The sequence below is a fragment of the Canis lupus genome, chromosome 12 (assembly GCF_003254725.2).
Source record: "Canis lupus dingo isolate Sandy chromosome 12, ASM325472v2, whole genome shotgun sequence".
NCBI classification, from domain to species: domain Eukaryota; kingdom Metazoa; phylum Chordata; class Mammalia; order Carnivora; family Canidae; genus Canis; species Canis lupus.
The window spans coordinates 68,178,066-68,197,970 of NC_064254.1; the positions used below are offsets into that span (position 1 = coordinate 68,178,066).

The window sequence follows — 19,905 nt, forward strand, 5'->3', positions numbered from 1 at the left end:
TGGAGCCTGCTTCTCCTTCTGCCTGTGTCTCTGCCCGCCTCTCTCTCTCTCTCTCTCTCTCTCTCTTTCTCTCTGTGTCTCATGAATAAATAAATAAAACCTTTAAAAAATAAATAAATAAATATAAAAGATTCATCAATATATGAATCAATAGCTTGATGCTTTTTATTGATAAATAGTATTCCGCTGTATTGTTATATCACAGTTTATCCATTACTCCGATGAGTAGACATCTTGGTTCCTTTAGCCTTTTAGCAATTATGAATAAAGCTGCTATAAACATTTGCATACAGGTTCTTGGGGAGACATAACTTTTAAATCACTTGGGTAAATGCAGAGGAGCGCAATCAATGAGTCATGTGGTAAACCTATGTGTAACATTATGAGAAACTGCTAAAATCGTATTCCAAAGTGGATGCACTATTTTGCATTCCCATCAGGAATGAATGAGAGTTACTGTTGTTCCACATCCTTACCAGCATGTATTGCTAGTTTTTGGATTTTAGCCATTCTAATAGGTATGAAGTGGTAGCTCTCTGTGGGTGTATTTTGCATTTCCCTAATGATATGTTTTTTTATATATATATATATATATATAATATATTATATATATCATATATATATATAATCAAATGATACATATTATATATGTATAATATATAGTCAACAATCATCTTTTCATGTGTTTGCCATTCTTACATCTTCTTCTTTGCTAGAATCTGTCCAGGTCTTTTGACCTTTTTTAAAAAAATTACTTATTTGAGAGAACATGCATTGAGAGAGGGTCAGAGGGGAGAATCTTCAAGCAGATTCCCTGCTGAGCTCAGAGTCTGTGGTAGGGCTCAATCCCATGACCCATGAGATCATGACATGAGCCAAAAACAAGTGTCAGATGTTCAACTGACTGAGCAACCTAGGCACCCCTCTTTTGACCATTTTTAATTGGGTTGTTTGCTCTCTTAAGAGTTATTTATATATTCTAGATGCAAGTACCTTATCTGATATGTAATCTGAAAATGGTTTCTCCCAGTCTGTGGCTTGTCATTAATCGTATTTTCCACACAACAAAAGTTTTCAATTTTGACAAAATCAACTTAGCAATTTTTCTTTTCATGGATATTTTTTGTATTCTACCTACAACCTCACTCCCAAATCCAAGGTCAGGCAGATTTTCCCTTTGTTTTCTTCTAAGTCTGATAGTTTTATATTTCACATTTAAGTCTATTATACATTTTGAATTAATTTTTATATAAAATATGAAGTATGTGTCTGTGTTCTTTTATTTTTATTTTCTGGCATCCAATGATTCCAGTACCATTTGCTGAAAAAACAATCTTTTCTTCACTGAATTACCATTGTACCTTTGCCAAAGATAAGTTGATGTTATTTGTGTGGGTCTATTTCTGGGTTCTCTTCTGTTCCATCAGTCTATACATATGTCCATCCTTTTGCCAATACCATGCCGTCTTGATTATTGTAGCTTTATAATAAGTCTTGAAATTGTGTAATGTGATTCCTTTACTCTTGAAAATCTCTACATTGCTTAAAAAAAAAAAAAAAAAGGATCTCCCAGATAAGAAATAACACAGTCCTCATGAAAATTTGAGGAAACAATTCCTGTAGGCAAGAAAGTTAAGCAGTGGAGTTATCTCTCTCCTATCTTTCTTGTATCTCCCTTTCTCTGCCTTTATTTTCTAGTCTTTTTCTCTGGAGAAAAAAAGAAAGATATTAGGCAGATAGCTTACTTCATCTTTTATTAGAGGGCTTCTCTCTTGGGGATCCAAAGGATCATTTACACAGCTTGGTTTATTTAGAACTTTATAAAATTCTATGATTTTGACATGAGAGAAAGTGGCATTTAGTTAAACTCTAAGTTGTCATCTAAAATTGAGATTACTGGGCAGCCCGGGTGGCTCAGCAGTTTAGCGCCACCTTCAATCCAGGGCCTGATCCTGGAGTCCCGCGATGGAGTCCCACATCGGGCTCCCTGCATGGAGCCTGCTTCTCCCTCTGCCTGTGTCTCTGCCTCTCTCTCTCTCTCTGTGTCTCCCATGAATAAATAAATAAAATCTTTTAAAAAATAAAAAAAATAAAATTGAGATTACTATCTAATACAATTAGTTATGAACAAATGAATTATTTTGGCCTCTCAAAAGGGGAGACATGTTTAGTCTCAATGCTTCAATCTTTGTGCATTTAAAAAAATGTAATATTTAATATAAGTTGTCAATACAAAATATTCTCTTTTCAGAAGAAGCATTATTGCATCAATTCACATAAGGGTATTATTAGCATCATGGAGAGACACTCTGTGAAACTTATTCACTTATAAGTGAATATAACATTATATTACAGCATTATAAATAGCACTGTATTTGATAAGGATTCTGAATTATAGTTTTTTAAACTATATCTGTAATTCCAATATTTGAATTCTTTGTAGGTCTGGGGGTGCCTGTGCATGTGTGTACACATTGGTGTTCGCTAGGTTTTGCCCATAGAAACAGTTTTCTTGTATGACTGATATATTCTAAATTGTGGGACTATATTATATTTGAAATATTATTTTTAGGAATAATTAAAAACCTCTACTAAGTAAAGAAAGAAAATTCCTCTACTAGAAGAATTTGCCTCTACTACATCTGAGCATATGACCCTCAGATCAAGGGAGAGATTTCAAAGTTTAAAGATCTGGCAATCTCTTTTAGTTCCAAGGAATTCAAACTGGGTTGAAATGTCTTCAAAGGTTATTCCACTTCCTATTTTGTAAGGAAGGGCATCTTACAAACTCTATCAGATCGTAAGACAGTAAGACCCCTATATTACTCTGTGGAGGGTTCCAACCTATCTAGGAGACCTTGGGTTTTGTTTCTGCCTCTCCATTTGATATGGTTGTCTTAATGGAGACTCCAAATTTTCCAGGATTAGCAAACCCTTCAGGGCAAGGGTTGATTTTCAGCACTCTATTTCCTCTTTTGGCCAGTATTTTATTGTTTTGTAATCTCTTTGATCCATTTAAGATATTTTTTTAATCTTCCTAACCCTTAAATTATTTTTAATAGGAAAGCTGATTACGATAACTAATCCACTATTCATGGGGGAAGAAAATCCTCCCTGGTTACTTTTCAGAGCTCAGTTTGGGTATTATGGAAGAAATATAAGAAGTTAAATCAAAAAAGAATAACTAGTAAACTATGAGATTAAAAAATAAAAAAAGTTAACCTCTGGTCTAAGAAGTTTGGCAGTGAAAGGAAAAGGAAAAAAAAAAATCCTAACAGTTAAAAAGGACAATAGAGTTGGCAGAAAAAAAGTGTTGGGTTCATTTTGTTTCAAGCAGAAGAAAATGAATTCAATGAGAACAAAAACAAAAGATGGTAGACCATCTGATCCCAGAAATTATATTCGTAGGTATGTGTCCAAGAGAAGTGAAAATACATGTCTACACAAATATTTGTACACGAATGTTCAGAACAGCATTGTTCATCATAGCCAAAAAGTGGAAACCCAAAATTTCCATCAGTTGATGAATGAACAAAATGTAGTATGTTCATAAAATAGAGCATTATTTGGCCATAAAAAGGAATAAAACACTAATATATGTTACAACATGGATGAACCTTGAAAACGTCAGGCTAAGTGAGAAAAACACCCCATATGATTCCATTTATGGAAAATGTGCAGGCTGGCAAACATATAGAGACAGAAAATAGATTAGTTGTTAATTTAGGGGTGGGAGGCATGGGAGGAATAGAGGTGACTGCTAAAGACTACAGGGTTTCTTTAAGAGGTGTTGAAAATGTTCTAAATTTGACTGTGATGATGGTTGTACAACTCTGTGAAAATTCTAAAAGCCAATGAATTGTCCATTTTAAATGAGTTGTATGGTATGTGAATTATATTTCAATAGTTATTACCCAAAAAATTTCTTTTGAGATTCTTTTTCGAATAAATCCTTATACCATTTTGTGTATTTCTTTTTATTCTTTGTCCAGCAGTTATTTCCTAAATATATGTTGATTTTATAAATCATCAATTACATAATCCTTGTTTCAAAGCTTTAATTTGAACTTGGGAAATTAACCTTACTTTTCCTTCTCGCTTTTCGGAACTTGACAGCAGCCAGATTTATTAAATTCATTCCATAGAGATTGTAGTCAATGAACAGCTGTAGGAGGTAGGGAATATGCGCTTCATGAGGCTGGTAAAATTTATTCATTATGGCTCCACTTTGCAAAAGTTCACATATCCTAAATTAGAAAAAAAAAAGGTTGTATCACAAAATTATGGTTCCTAAAATGTTAAGTGAAACATTACACTACTATAGAGAATGAAATCCATTGTATTAGCTTACAAATTTTTTATTTCAATTTCACTGGAAATGTGTACCTTGTTAGAAATTACTAGTTTAGGTTAAGTTTTAAAGTAAGCTGCACACTCAAAGAAAATTTCAAAAAACTTCGTGGATGAGTATTTTGACTTCTAAAACTAACTTGTATATATTAGTTACTATATATATTAATATACTAAATATTAAAGAACCAAAATGTCAGAAGTTTTTAAAATATGAGCTTTTCCTGGGGCAGCTGCCTGGCTCAGTCAGTGGAACATGTGACTCTTGATCGCAGGGTTCTAAGTTTGAGTTCCACGTTGGGTATAGAGATTACTTAAAAATAAAATCTTAAAAAACAACAACAAAAAACAACAACAACAAAAAGAGCTTTTCCCTTTTAAAATTGAGAAAAACATTTTAAAAGATTATAAAAAGTTCCAAAAAAGGATTTATGACCCAAATCCACCACTCAGAAATATTACCATTTTTCTTCTCTTGAGTTATTTTTCCTTCATGATGGGGAATACAAACAATAGGCAATTATAAAAAGTGTAAATGCTATACAAGGGAAGTATAGGAAACATCTAGAAGGGATATTAATAAGATGAAGGTATAGAGGTTGTTTCTGCGAAGTCTTCTTGAAGAGAAATCTCCAAGAGGAGACTAAATGACGAATTAAAGATACTTTTCTGAAGAAAGGGAAGAGTACTATTTTTCACACAAACAAAATTAGACATGTAAAGGGTCATAAGAAAATACGGCTTACTTGGGAACTGAAATCACTGAGTGGGCTTAGTGACAGAGGTTGTGGTATGTCTCGGAGTGTGGGCTAGAGAGCGAATGCAAAGTCAGGTCATGTAAAGCCTACTAAGACATTTGAAGAGATAGCAGAATTTGCCTTTGAAGTACACAGCATGAAAGAAAAATGACCAAGTTAGCTAGAAAATACACAGGACTAGAGACAGGAAATCAGAAGGCTACTGTGAAAAAACTAAGATGATGGTGGCTTGATCATAGCAATATGTTGATTCAGGGGACATACACGGAATGAGACAGTCAGGCCTCGATGACTGACTAGATGTAGAGGATGTGGTAGAAAAGGGGTTGAGGAGATGCTTAGATTTCTTGGTGGTGCCACGTTTACTGAAATAGAAAGGACTGGAAGAAAACAGGCTTCTTTGCAGATATTTTTAGAGGGGGAATAAGAATACTGGGGTTTAGGTATTGTGGGGTATCCAGGTAGATTTCCATGAAAATACTGACCATGAAGGACAGTGAAAAATGAGGGTAAGAATAACTTTATTTACACAGCAGAGGTAGCTAACATATATTTAAGGAGTATGTACTGGACATTATGTTAGGTGTTTTAAATGTTTAATTTCAAGTAATCCTCACTACACCCTATATTATTATTCCCACTTTATAGAGAAACTGAGTCTTAGATTAAAAAGTTGTCCAAAATCATATAAATTAAAAATGGAAGAGCTAAAATTAAAATATTCTCTGCTTTGTGAGCCTTTACTTTTTTTTTTTTTTTTTGAGCCTTTACTTTTAAGTGTAGACCTATTTTATTTACCCAGCAGATGGTCTGATACATTGATCCAGAGCCCTGAAGGAAAATTTAGGCTATTGATATATATATCTGGATATCGAATGCATAAAGATTAACAAAAAGAAAAAACTAAGCCATAAGAGTAGATAAGGCTGGACAGTGAGAAGAGAGGATAGGGAGAAAAGATAAAAGCATAAGACATATAACCCCAAGCACAGCTGCAGATGTTAAATGAGGAACAAAATGGAATATGAATGCTCAGACAGGTAAAAGGAAAATCAAAAGAGGCTTACAGCAAAGAAATTTAACACCTGGGGTTATTTTAAACTATTAGCACAGACATAAGGTCAAAATTAAGGACAAAAAGGTGTTAACTGGATTTAGCAACATAGGAGTCTGATTTTGACCACACAGATCCTCTGAAAGGGTCAAAGGAATCCCTGATGCACACACTTTGACAATCACTTTTCTAGACTGATGGGTTCCACTTTCACTATGAAGTAGGGAGGCAAAGCCATAGAAGGGGCTTAACATTTGAGTAAGAGGGTGGAGAAAGATGAAAAGGATTAGAGAAAAACAGAAATAAGGCAGGGCAGGGCCCAGGTGAAGTTGAAGACCATGAATTCATAGTGGCAACAATCTGTAGTGATTTCTCTATCCTAGAGAGAATGCAAGATGTTTGCATTTAAAATCTCAGAGGTAGAACAAATTCCAGGGTGTAGTGAGTAGGTAGTTTAAGAAGAATGGAAGTAAAGCTCACAGGAGATGAGCAAGTAGAGAAAGCAAGAGGCCAGTCTCTAAACAATATTCATTCTACAAAAAGTTATTGACTACTATATACTAGACATACATTCTAAACATTGACGATTAAGCAGCAAATATAGCAGAAAAAAATCTTTGTAGACTTACATTCTAGCAGGACACTAATTATATGTCGAAATTTTTTTAAAAGATTTTTATTAATTTGAGAAAGAGAGAGAGAAAGAGAGAAGGAGCCAGAGGGAAGGGCAGAAGGAGAAGCAGACTCTCTGCTGAGCAGGGAGCCTGACTCAGGGGCTTGATCCCAGGCCCCTGGGATCATGACCTGAGCCAAAGGCAGATGCTCAACTGACTGAGCCACCCAGGCGCTCCTGTATGTGGAATTTTTTTTTTTGAATCTTTTTAAAGATTAAATATGTGCACATATGTACATATATTATGTATGAAAAGAAGGGCATACCACATTCTTAAAAATTTATCTGCCTCTAGGAAAAAAGTTAAGACCAAGGGTAAAGGTAAGTTGTACTGTAATGTGTTGCATATATAGTATAGCCAACACAGCACTTATAATATGCCAGGTACTGTTCTGAGCGATTTACAGATATTAAGACCATTTGATTATCAGAACAACATGCATTAACATCAATCCTACTTACAGATGAGAAAATATGTCACAGAGAGATTAAATAACTTGCCTAAGGTCTCCTAGCAGGTAAATAGCAGAGCCAGATTTTGAATACAGGTAATCTGGTTTCAGAATCTACACTAACCACTGCATTCCATACTAGTTAAATAGTATAACATAAATGATTCGTGTATAAAGGTATTAAAAAATAATCAAAAGGGAGGAAAATATTTTCTGTCATAGAATCCTTTTCCTTCATGGCATGTATCACAACTTCCTGTTATATATTTGGGTTATTTGTTTACTGTTTCTATCTTCTTATATGCTATAAGATCCCTAAGGGCAGGAACCATGCAAACTTTGTTCACTGTTTACCCAGCAAACTCCATAGTGCATTAAATAATGTAGGCATTTTACAAATATTTATTTTGAAATGAATGAATAAATAAATCTCTCAATAAATCAGGGAATTTCAGATTGGCACAGTGATAAACTATGTTATTTAAAGCAAACTTACTGGAAATAGTTTAATAAGTACTTGATTGCTATAGGCATAAGGAAGAAAAACAGATTAGATTTATACTTCACATAGAATTATTTTTAAAGATGTAAGCAAATTTTATTCATGGCACCCCTCTAGCATACTTGGGAATGAGAAAGATTAAAAATGATTAATGTTTACTCTCTTACCACTGTGTGTGCAAGAGAGGGTAAAAATTCACAGGGATTGATCTTTTGGACTCCATGGATATGTGAAAGTGTGACCAAGGGGAAGTGGTACAAGACACATCATTGCTTGTTAAGTGCCTATTCTGAAAAAACTGTTTTGGTACCCTACATAATAGAAGCTGTTTGGGATAAGGGTAGGAGCAGATTATAGAGAAAACTAGTTTTCACTGGTTACTTACTTGAAGAAGGGCTTAACCACTGGGATTAGGGCAGTGCTTCAGTGAAGCATTCAGTTGGCCTAATTCAGAATAAACCTCACATCCTTGGTTGTCGTGCCTCTCTTAGTGCCTAAATTCACTCTGGGAAACATTCACTTTGTGTCTCACAGAAAAAGGTTACCTTCTGAAACCTAGTACTTACTAGCAAAGAGATCTTCCAAAAAAAAAAAAAAAAAAAATAGCACTTCTCCAAGGATGCTTTTACCCTAGCTCATCACCACACAGAGTGGAAACCCTTGTTTTGAGCCCCAGAGGATGACTGAAGTCTTCTTTATATATTGCCCTTCCTGACATCAATAACTTAGGCTCCAGGACCATTAACAAAATAAGATACAGAGACTTACTGGGAGAAGGAAAAAACAAAACAAAACCAGAAACATAAACAAAAAGCCTGGGATATAAAATTTCATTAATATTAATAAAGAGTCAACAGGATTTTGAGTTATCTGAAGCCCTTACACTCTGGCCTCACTCTCACACATTTCTTTTTGCTTTGAAACTAAATAGCAAGTTTCTCCTGGTACTGAACATTTGCTCTGGCTGGCAGGGCATCCTACAAGGCAGCCATCATTTTTTATCTACTTGTACAAGCTTTCTAAACATAAGACAAAAAAGCAGCAGTAAGGGGCTATAAAGCAAGGTCCCTTTCACTCTTAAAATATCCTTCCTAGAGGCCAAGCCATAGCTCTCTCTTTGCACGCACATAAATATACACATATTATGAGCTCTTTCTTTAATAATGCTACAAATGATATAATCCTGTCATCTAGATTTTTCTTTTCATTATTAAAATACTTAAGTGACAGCTATCCACATTTTTCTCTTTGTACCTTTTCACCATTGCAGGATTGTAAAGATAGATCTTCATAAAGTGTTTTTCCTTCTCATGATAACCATAAAAAGGCCTGAAATAAAGGAAAAAGATATTTCAAATTATTTTCAGCATTAAGAGATGAAGTAATGCAACTTACTGCCCTAATTAGATTCAGCTGACCTAATTCACTTATTTATACATATTATCCAAAACCCCAAAAACCAAACAAACAAAACCATTCCAAAACCTTTCAATTAAACCTACATAAACCATATGTATAATACGGAAATTAAAGTTTAGAAATACTACTCTCAAAAAACTAGAGACAAAAAGGGTGGCAAACTATTTATACCTTAATTTCAATCATAAGGACTATTAAAAAATAGATCTTTTCTCTTTACTCTAACCATGTATGAGAAAAACAGATCTTTTAAGCACGTTCACCTATTTCCCATTTCTTTCTGTCAAAAGCGATAAATTCTTCATTAATAAAGTCCTTAAATTAACAGCATTCATGTTACTTTGCTTATTTGTTTCTGTTTATTATTAATTTTGCAAGTTCACTAGCCAGAGATAATTTACCTATCATATATGTACACATGTGAGTGTGTGTACATAACACATATCCAAATCCAACAAAGGCTATGAAAACTGTGTAGACAGGAACTTAAGAGATTGAAAAGACCATAGCCTTACTTAAGGACCCTAATTATGTTGAGGCTGGAATTTTCTCAAGAGCATTAGCTGGAATGGAAAAAGGAAGAAGGAAAAATCTACATGGTAAGGTACCAGTCTTCAGTGCAAGATAAAATAAGTTGGAATATCATGTTACATCACTGCAGGAGGATATGAAACCATACTAGTACTTCTGATATACAGACTACTATTTTCTTATTCTTTTTTTTTTAAGTATGCTCCATGCCCAAAGTGGGGCTTGAACTTACAACCCTGAGATCAAGAATCACACGCTCCACCAACTGAGCCAGCCCTAGACTATCCCTCTCAAAGACAATAGAATTAAAGTATAAATATAAACAAGTATGAATATGCACAAAAAATAAAAAGTTTTGTATCTCCCCGGAGTTTATCTGTAAATAAGTGGCTGGTTAAGCCTTTAGGTAGATAAACCCATTCAACTTTCATGTAAAAAATATTGTCCCTTTATAATGGACACTAGATAGAACTTACCCTCATAAGGACATCATTTCTGTCATGTCTGACAGAGTAGTAGACATCAAATACAGAAGTAATTTGGCAGTAAAGTCATTATTTGGAGTATAAACTTTTTTTTTTCACCCTAGCTATTTTAAGCTTTTAGGTAAGAGCCAGCTATACGATTGTTGTAAAGCCATTTCTTCTTCTTTCTTTAAAGACTTTATTCAAGAAAAAGAGAACACGAGTTGGGGGAGGGGCAGAGGGAGAGGGAGAAGCAGGCTCTCTACTGAGCAGAGAGCCTAATGGGGTGGCTGGATACCAGTACCCCGGGACCATGACCGAAGCCAAAAGCAGATGCTTAACGGACTGAGCCACCCAGGCACCCTGTAAAGCAATTTCTATCCAAAAAAAGTCCAACTATTTACCAAGGCCTAAAAAGTTATCTTGTTCTTGCTACTCACTCCAATCTTAGGTCCTATAACTCTTCCTTTAGAAATTCTAAACATTTTAGTTCCTCTAACTTGATCCACTCTCAAGTAACTTGCCATCCTCTCTGCCTGGAAAGCTTGCCCTTAACCCTGGTATGGTTTGCTTTTGATCTTCATTCAGATTTCTACTCAGACTCACCTCCTCAGAAAAGTCACCTCTGACCATAATTCCTAATTCCTTGCCCTTCTTTTTCTCCCCCCAAAAGGGTCCACCCTTTAAAAAAAAAAACAACAAAAAAAACACAACCACTTCCCGTCTACTTTGCTGCTCTTTATCTCATTTCTGTTGCCATGAAACAAAGACACATTACATGAATGATTTCATTCTCTCTCACTGGCAAAATTCAACTATTTAGTCCTCGTGCTATGGTATTTTTCATGTAAATATAGCTAACTGGAGACATGAGTTATTTTTAGCCAGATAAATAGGAAAAAAAAGTATGTAGTGTAGTACATGCTATCTTTGCTTTGGTTTTACTAACAATCTTTAGGGTTTTCCAATTAAAATTTCATAAATTTCAAAAACTGAATATAAGTTAAGTCTTTATAAATTTAGGATTCTGGTGCATTTTAGATTAATATTTTTATTAAATATTTTAATATTTTTAAATGTTAAATTTAAATATTTTAAATATTTTAATATTTTTAAATGTTAAATTTAAATATTTTTAAATATTTTATTTATTTATTCATGAGAGACAGAGAGAGAGAGAGAGAGAGAGAGAGAGAGAGAGGGGCAGGCAGAGGAGCCCGATGAAGGACTTGATCCCCGGACTCTGAGATCATAACCTGAGCCGAAAGCAAATACTTAACCAACTTGAGACACCCAGGCACCCTAGGATTCTGTTTTCACATCTACTTCTCCAAAATATAGCCTGGAAATTCTATAAATTCCATTTTATGCTTCTATATAACTTAACCTGCAACCCTTACTTCCTGCTGTTGGCTTCAGCTGATTTTGCCAAAAGTATTCCTCAAGAGGGAGACCCTTTGGACAGAAGAAAGTAGAATGGAACAGAGTTTGTATAGATATTTTATGCTTAAAATTATATCTGATAATTGTTTTTTAATATAACAGTGAGAAAGAAAATGAAAATGGATAGCAAAAGATCCCAATAAACTTAGATAGATTAAAAATCTCTTTATAGGAGATTTTGAGAATCATGGTAGCTGAGTGGTAAGGAATTCCAGAAAGAGCCTAAGGTCATATCCTATCTCTTGACCTAGCCTCAGGATAATGCATTATCTAAAAAGACTAGAATTAAACCTGTAGTTTAATTTGGTAGCTAGATGCAACACTGTCTACCTTAAAGTAGGAAAAATTGAAGGACTAGAATAATAATAGAAGCTAGAATGTATGGTAAGCAAAAAGAGATCCAGTTTAGGAAAAAATTAGAATAAAAGGAAAAAGAGAATGGCAGCTATATAGAACAGCTCATCTTTTGCCTCGGGATTCAGATTCTTAAAAATATGATGACGTCTTTAAGAAAATAATCATCAAAAATACAGAAAGACTGGTGACTGGGTTGTCTGGCTGGCTCAGTTGGTAGAGCATACAACTCTTGATCTCAAAGTCTTGAGTTTAAGACCCACATTGGGGGAAGAGCTTACTTTGGGGAAAAAAAAGAAAAGAAAGGACTGGTAACTATTTATTTTACTAGGTTGCTTGGAAATTCAACTTTGAAATGAGAATATGCATATCAAAGTTCCTAGAAACTATTAAACACAAAAAAATTGGAATATAAAGTTGATAATTATCTTTAATCTAATTGTGACTCTCATAGGACAAATGTGAACTTCTACCTCATTCATTTATGCAACCAAAATAGTTACTGAGCCATACCTACTAAATGCCCAACACCATACAAGTACTAAGGATGTAACGGTGGACAAGACAAACACGGTCCTTTTTCTTGTGGAGTTTACATGCTGGTGGGAGAAATACATAATTAAGTGAACAAACAGAACAACTCCAACTATATTAGTGCTGAAGGAAACAAAAAATGGGCAGACATCAGAATAATAATAATGACACCTATTTTAAGTAGGGAAGTCAGAGAAAACTTCTCTGGAGAGGTGAAGGATTTGAAGGATTAGAGACGGGTAGAGCACCTAAGGAAAACAAATTGCATGTACAAAGCTGGGAAAGAGCTCAGTCCATTAGAGGAACTGAAAGAAGACCTATGTTTCTAGATGGAACATAATAAACTAAATTACAGAGGCAGGAAAGGGTCAGATCATATAGGCTGTGGTTAGAAGCTTAAATTTATTCTATGAGCAATATGAACCCATTTAAATATTTTAAATGATTTTTAAAGGATTCAATGTATGTTATACGAGGAGTATTTTTATGGCTCTAGAGCAAGACAAAAATAGAAGAAAATTCAATTAAAAGGATACTGTGGTGGTCCAGAGGAAAGCCTAAATTAAGGTGGAAGTAGACAGATTTAAGATAGATTTCATATGAACATATCAATTCAGAGTGTTCTAGTATGAGCTCCAAATCTTTCCTGCCAGCATGCTCTGCCTGCCTTCCATCCTTTTAGCAGCATGGACTCAAAATTTTATAGTCATCTTTGACCCCTGGCACAACCTTCATCCAATCAGATAGCAAAGCTTATTAACCCCCAAGAACAGACCCAGAAGCTGACCACATCTCATTATTTCCATTACTACTCAAGTGCAAGCTACCATATTTTCTCATTTCACCCATATTAATCAAACAGAGTCCTAATGCTCTCTCTTGCTTTTATCTTTATCCCCCAATGATCTACTCTTCACAGAACTGCTAAAGTAATCCTTTCAAGTTTAAGTTAGAGTGGATATTCAAATTCCTACAGTAGCTCAGAGTAAAAGTTAAGTCCTCACAACAGCCTATCGCAGTGGTTCTCAAACTGCATCAGAATCATTACAAAGGCTTATTATTAAAACAAATTGCTGGGCTCTATCACCAGAGTTCCTGATTCATTAGGTCTAGAGTGGGACCCAAGAATATATTCTAAATAAGTTCCCAAGTATGTTATTCTGAATCCTCTGAGAAGTAGATGCCAATATGTACAAGAAATTTATTAGGGGAAACACTTGTGAAAGAAAATGAGGAGGGACCCAGGAGAAGCTAGGATAGCCACCAAACTTACACATCTGATCTCAAGTGAATGAGAGAGGGACAGAGCGAAGATCAGTAGAAATGTCTTCTATTGCAGTGTGATTTTAATCAAAGCGCAGAAAGGCCTTCAGAGTCTTCAAGGGTCTCCCAGAAACAGGCCTGCCTTAGTATCCTTATTAGGCTTAGTCACTGGCTAGGAGTCATCTATGAAAAGCAGCTTCAGTTCAAATGGAATAATAGAAAGATTTCAGGGTGGTAGTGGGGCCATTGTTCAATTACTTTCCCTGTATTTAGAGAACTGACAGGTACATTCTCATAGTTGTCAAATCAGGTAAAGCTTATGTTGGTGATCCTGGAAACCATACTTTAAGAACCACTGGCCAGAGCAGCCCAGTGGCTCAGCAGTTTAGTGCCGCCTTCAGCCCAGGGCCTGATACTGGAGACCAGGGATCGAGTCCCCCATCAGGTTCCCTGCATGGAGCCAGCTTCTCCCTCTGCCTATGTCTCTGTCTCTCTCTCCCTCATGAATAAAGAAATAAAATCTTTAAAACACAAACAACAACAACAACAAAAAAGAACTATTGGTCAACATATAATATCCATCCATTCATCCCTCTCTAACCACATTTTGTCCTACTCTATTTTCCCTCCCTTCAAGTCATCTCCATGTTATTCCTACTTCCTTACCTTCAAGTCTTTGCTCAAATGTCATTTACTTTGTCAATGACACCCTCCCTGATTACCCTATATAAAACTGCTACCAGTCCACTTCCCTACCCTTCACTCCTGATCCTTCATATACTGCTTCTCCATCTTTGTTCCATAATACAACCATGTAATAAATAAATGAATCTATTTCATATCTGTTGGTTATTTTCTGTTTCCCATTATACCTTCATGGGGGCAGGAATCTTTTTGTTCACCAATATATCCCAAGCACCTAGAAAAGTGCCTAGCACATGGAAGGTGCTCAGTAAATTATGTGATAAACAAATTACACGAACTTCTACAGTTCTAAGAAGTGGAGAAATGGAAAAGGTTAAACCATCTATCTTTTACTATCATAAAAATTTACTTTAAAAAATTACAGCATAAAATTTGCCCCATTTCCATCAGATTAGAAGAGAGAGTATCTTTGAATCAAATAGGTTTCCTTTACTTGAAATAGTACTAAAAATACAGATTTTTAAATACAGAAATTTAAAAAGATGTTAACATATACTTACATTCCTGATACTAATGACACTTTGAACACGTGCTGAGCAGTGGAAGATGGATTGCCTAAAGCCACATTAAGTGCTCTGTCGATACTGAATGCCATCTGAGAAAGATAGCTTTCTGGCTGCTGTCCATAACCATCGTATGGCACATAGAGGTAAGGAAAGATGCCATGCAGATGAAGACATGTCTTCTGACCTAAAATGTAACACATTATAAAGTTTAGTCTTGAAATGCATTTTAAAATTTTAACATTATGAAGATCAGAATGCAAATCATTTTAATGTTCTAATGATAACACAGCTTTACTTAGGATAAGAGTTGAAGAAAATTAACCCATAATTAAAGCCACCTATATTAACTACATTTCACAACAGAACATTTAGAAGCATTTTGTAAACATAAGCATTACAGTATGACTGAAATAGTAGTTTGGTGAAAATATGTTTGAATATTTTACCTTACAATCTAACCGGCTTTATATTAATATACTTCACTGATTTACCCTATAATAATACCACTTAGCACAGTGTTATGAAGCTGACAAAAAGTCACTGAAAGTTTATTAAATAAATCAATGCATGTCTGTCTTGGCATACAGGTTTTCAAACAAGAGACTTCCCTGAGACAGAGACTGCTCTGGGAGAAAGGAGAGGGTAACAGCAGTTCTAGTATGTGGAATTTTTGCTAGAAGGGTGGGAAGAAGGATTTTGGAAAGGGTAAACATGACATTTTGCTATTAGGGAAAAAAAAAAAAAAACCCAAGACAAAAATAAAAAGAAAACCCCTACAGATCATTTGTCTGTAATAGATTTCTAGATATCTAAATTGCACATTTGGTGGAGTGGCAGAGGAGGAGACACAATGAGAGGTGAAAAAACAAGCATGCACACTTCCCAGGAAGCTGTTATATCAGGCAAGGGTGCAAAAGGGGTAAATGGTGCTGACCTGCAAACAGACAATCAGGTACAGCCATGATAAAGAAAGTAATATGGGTAAGAACCCACAAAAGGAGTGCCACAGAAACAGTAACACATCCATGACAAGGTTAAGTAACACCAGCAGCAACAGAAAACAGATGCACCATTACTCTCCTGAATCTGGCAGGGCTGTATAGAAGTGGCTCCTGTCCTCAGAGCTCTGTCCCTAGTTCCTCGGGGGTACATGCCATTTGTCGACTTCAAACAGAGAGAATGGCAGTGATGGAAGAAGATACCATTTTCTCATGTGCTATCACTATACTGCCTGCTAGCACAATCCTTACACTCCTTCCCCAACCCTTATCCCACTGTTTCACTGGGCTTTTTCTCTTTTTTGGTAGGAAACTATTTGTTTGCGTACTTTTTCCTATTTATAACTTAGAATGATTTAGATAAAATACACAGAGACTAATTCTAAGTTCTACTGTTATATTTCATACTTTCTACAATGAACATCAGTGTATCTTACTTTTAAGGTACAGCTGTAACAGAATTAACAAATCTGGAGCAGTTATTAGATACGGCATAGCAAAATTGGAAAGACCAATCATACAATGGAATAAGATCTATACCCTCTAAAGTGTGGTAATCCGATTTCAACTACCAACTTTCACACCTCTGAAGAATTACAAATTGTGCTGCTGTTAGACCAGTTTCTATTTTTAGCAGCAGTTATGTTGCTTAATTTCAAAGGAATGGGGAGAAAAAGACTTTCAGTTAAAAGCAAATTCTTTGATTATTTTGTTTCATTTCAAACATGGTACCATCTCCCAAATACTGTAGTTTCTTAATTCTTTTTTTTTTTTAGTTTCTTAATTTTTAAAATAGAAAAAAATAAAATTGTAACAATGAATGAGTCTTTAAAAATATATTAATTTACTGATGATCTACTTGAATGCTTTTTAAACATTTCATGAAAAAATGTTATACCCATGATCACTGAGGACACTAAACCAAGCCACAATTTAGTTAAGAGCAAGTGGCATGCTAAACATGGAGTAAGGAAGGTGGGGAGACAGAGAAGTATTCTCTTTTAAGTTGACAAACAAATCTGAGACCAGTGATTACGGAATTAGTGTAATAGTGGGGTGCCTAGGTGGTATAGTCGGTTGAGTGTCCAACTCTTGGTTTTGGCCTAAGGTCCTGATCTCAGGGTTGTGAGATCCAGCCTGGCATTGGGTTCTGCATTCAGTGTGGAGTCTGCTTAAGACTCTCTCCACCCCTCACTCCGTGCATTCTCTCTCTTGAATAAATAAATCTTTAAAAAACAAAACAAGAGTTAATGTTATAGTTTATTTTATAAGCAATTTTCTAAGTTCCTAAGATAATAATTTTACAGTCCATATATCTCAATAATGGAAATTTGGAGAAATTTTACAAGAAATAATTATAAAATCTGATTTCTTCTAAGTTTCTTCACAGGGCGGATGTTCAAAGTTCACAGAATTTTTTTTTTTTTTAATCGCCACTTTTCAGGTCTCCTATGAAGCAGTGGCCAAAGATAGTATCTTTCTATGGAGGCTTTAAAATTACAATAATTTGTGGTGTATGATTTAGGGGAAAAAAGCAGAAATGATTTACTCAGTAGACAGTGAACTAAGTGCTTTACATACATTTATTTCTAAAACATTTAACAACCTTTCAAGTATCATAAAGGTTAACTTTCCTAAAATCACATATCTACTAGATAACTGAATCAAAATTTAGAAGCAGATCAATAAAATCTAACCATGCTGCTTCAATTATTTATTTTTTGCTTCAATTTTTAAAAAAGTAAATGTTGGTTTCCTTAATCTTTAACTCCTCAGTTCTTATTTTGTAATATAAATGCCTGTTTTATTTGACTCTCCCATTTGAAAATTCTTTGGAGTTGGTACCCTGTTTGAATGATTATAATATCCCCAGGACCCAGCACAAAGCACCTAACATGTGATTAATATTTATTAAATGGATGAACAAACACTTAGCAAAATAGAGTAACTCCTTAAGGAGAAACAAGCATGTAAAAGTCTTGAGTATCTGAAAAAATGAATCTGTGAAAATAGAGGGACTTTGATACAACTAAGGATAACACAATTATAGGGGGACATGGGTGTTGGGAAGAGTCCCTAGCTTATAGCACCTTATTACCCTGAATAACCCACAGTCCCAGGCAAAGCTGCAATCACTACATCAACACAGATGTACCTCCCTCTGGTTCTCCAGCAGCTAGGGATGGCTCAGTGCCTTACCACCTTTCCCTAAGAACAACCTCCTGAAGAACACAGCACGAATTGTTGGCATTGTACTTAATGGCTCTAATACAGAATGAGTATCACAGAAAAGAAAATGATGAGAAACAAGATAAAATAAATTCAAAAAGTTAACAAGGAATAAAATACATAAAAATGAATGTGAGAGTCAATTTCTCTTTGGCAACAGTGGTCTCTTATTATTGTAAAATTTGTAGTTCCATAATAGCACTGCTTTATTTTTGACAAGATACAGACCACTTCTATAAATTTCCCTCCATCAGCTCTACCCCAACACAAATGTGTGGGGCCACACATAGTAAAGTCCCTTCGAGATAAGCTATCCTACCCCTCATCAGTTAGAAGTAGATTCAGCTATAGAGAAAACACCCTCAAATCAGTGGCTTAAACATTCAATTAATGGTTTCTCTCATAAAATAAGTTCAGAGGCAGGTCGCTGGTGCTGTGTACTCAGGTTTCTGCAACATCTAGTTAGTGACTTGTGACTTCAATCCAGAGGCTCTCTCACTATACTCCAAAGAGCTCCACACACAGGATTAAGAATGTTTTTATAAAATTAGTGAAAGTGGGACGTCTGGGTGGCTCAGTGGTTGAGCATCTGCCTTTGGCCCAGGGCATGATCCCAGAGTTCCGGGATCGAGTCCCACATCGGGCTCCCTGCAGGGATCCCGCCTCTCCCTCTGCCTCTGTCTCTCATGAATAAATAAATAAAATCTTAAAAAAAAAAAAAAAAAGAATAAAATTAGCAAAAGCTTTGCTATTTTGAAACCTTGCTAAGTGATTTGGGATTCTTTCTTAAACAGTTTAGAACATTAAGCTCTGGGGCGCCTGGGTGGCTCAGTGGTTGAGCATCTGCCTTTGGCTCAGGTCATGATCTGGGGTCCTGGGATTGAGTCCATCAGGCTCCCCACAGGGAGCCTGCTTCTCCTTTTGCCTCTCTCATGAATAAATAAATAAAACCTTAAAAAAAAAAAGAATATTAAGCTATGTCTAAGTAACATGTGGATCCAAAGCAAGCAAGCAACTGGCATTCTTCATGTCTCTAATTTCTGAATGTCCTCTCTTACTGTCAGGTCAAACTGAATTAAGGCAGCACACTCAGTAGGAATGGAGACTGTGGTTGGGAGACTAAGCCTACACACACAGGTTTCAAAAGTTTTGAAGAGTTTGGGCTTTCCAGTTTGACTGCTGTTGACTAATTCAGAAATTGCAATAAAGCTGTTTCAGGAAAGCTCCACACAGACTTGTCACAGCATAACTGCTGGCTTTTAAAGACGCCATGGCAAAACTGTGTGGAGCTGGCTACTTACCAACTCTATGTAAGCAGGGCTTCTCTAACTAAGGTAGGTGTCTCTATAACAGCCAGGACTTAGGTACATACTATGAATCTAATCTTTTTTTTTTTTTTAAGATTTTATTTATTAATTCATGAGAGACTGAGACAGAGAGAGAGGCAGAGACCCAGGCAGAGGGAGAAGCAGGCTCCATGCAGGGAGCCCGACATGGGACTCGATCACAGGACCCCAGGATCACACCCTGGGCTGAAGGCGGCGCTAAACCTCTGAGCCACCCAGCTGCCCATGAATCTAATCTTTTATAGAATTTAGGTGTACACTAAACATTAAGTCCTCTGTATTCAACATTTCTTATGCCATTTTCCCACATTTTCTTCTGCATTT

At 35.6% G+C, this 19,905-nt stretch overlaps 1 protein-coding gene across 5 annotated transcripts in view; it reads right to left on the reverse strand.

Annotated features, from left to right (window-relative positions):
• Positions 1-19,905, reverse strand: part of REV3L (REV3 like, DNA directed polymerase zeta catalytic subunit) — a 177,297-nt gene that overhangs the window by 109,097 nt on the left and 48,295 nt on the right. For all 5 annotated transcript variants that reach the window (XR_007401373.1, XR_003135812.3, XM_025444798.3 and 2 more), the window contains exons 2-4: positions 15,003-15,192; positions 9,044-9,118; positions 4,087-4,247 (exon numbers count right to left, since the gene is read on the reverse strand). Coding sequence is in view for 3 of the 5 variants with exons in the window: in XM_025444798.3 (XP_025300583.1) it covers positions 4,087-4,247; positions 9,044-9,118; positions 15,003-15,192 (426 nt within the window). In the remaining 2 variants the exon portion in view is untranslated. The remainder of the gene's footprint in view (positions 1-4,086; positions 4,248-9,043; positions 9,119-15,002; positions 15,193-19,905) is intronic.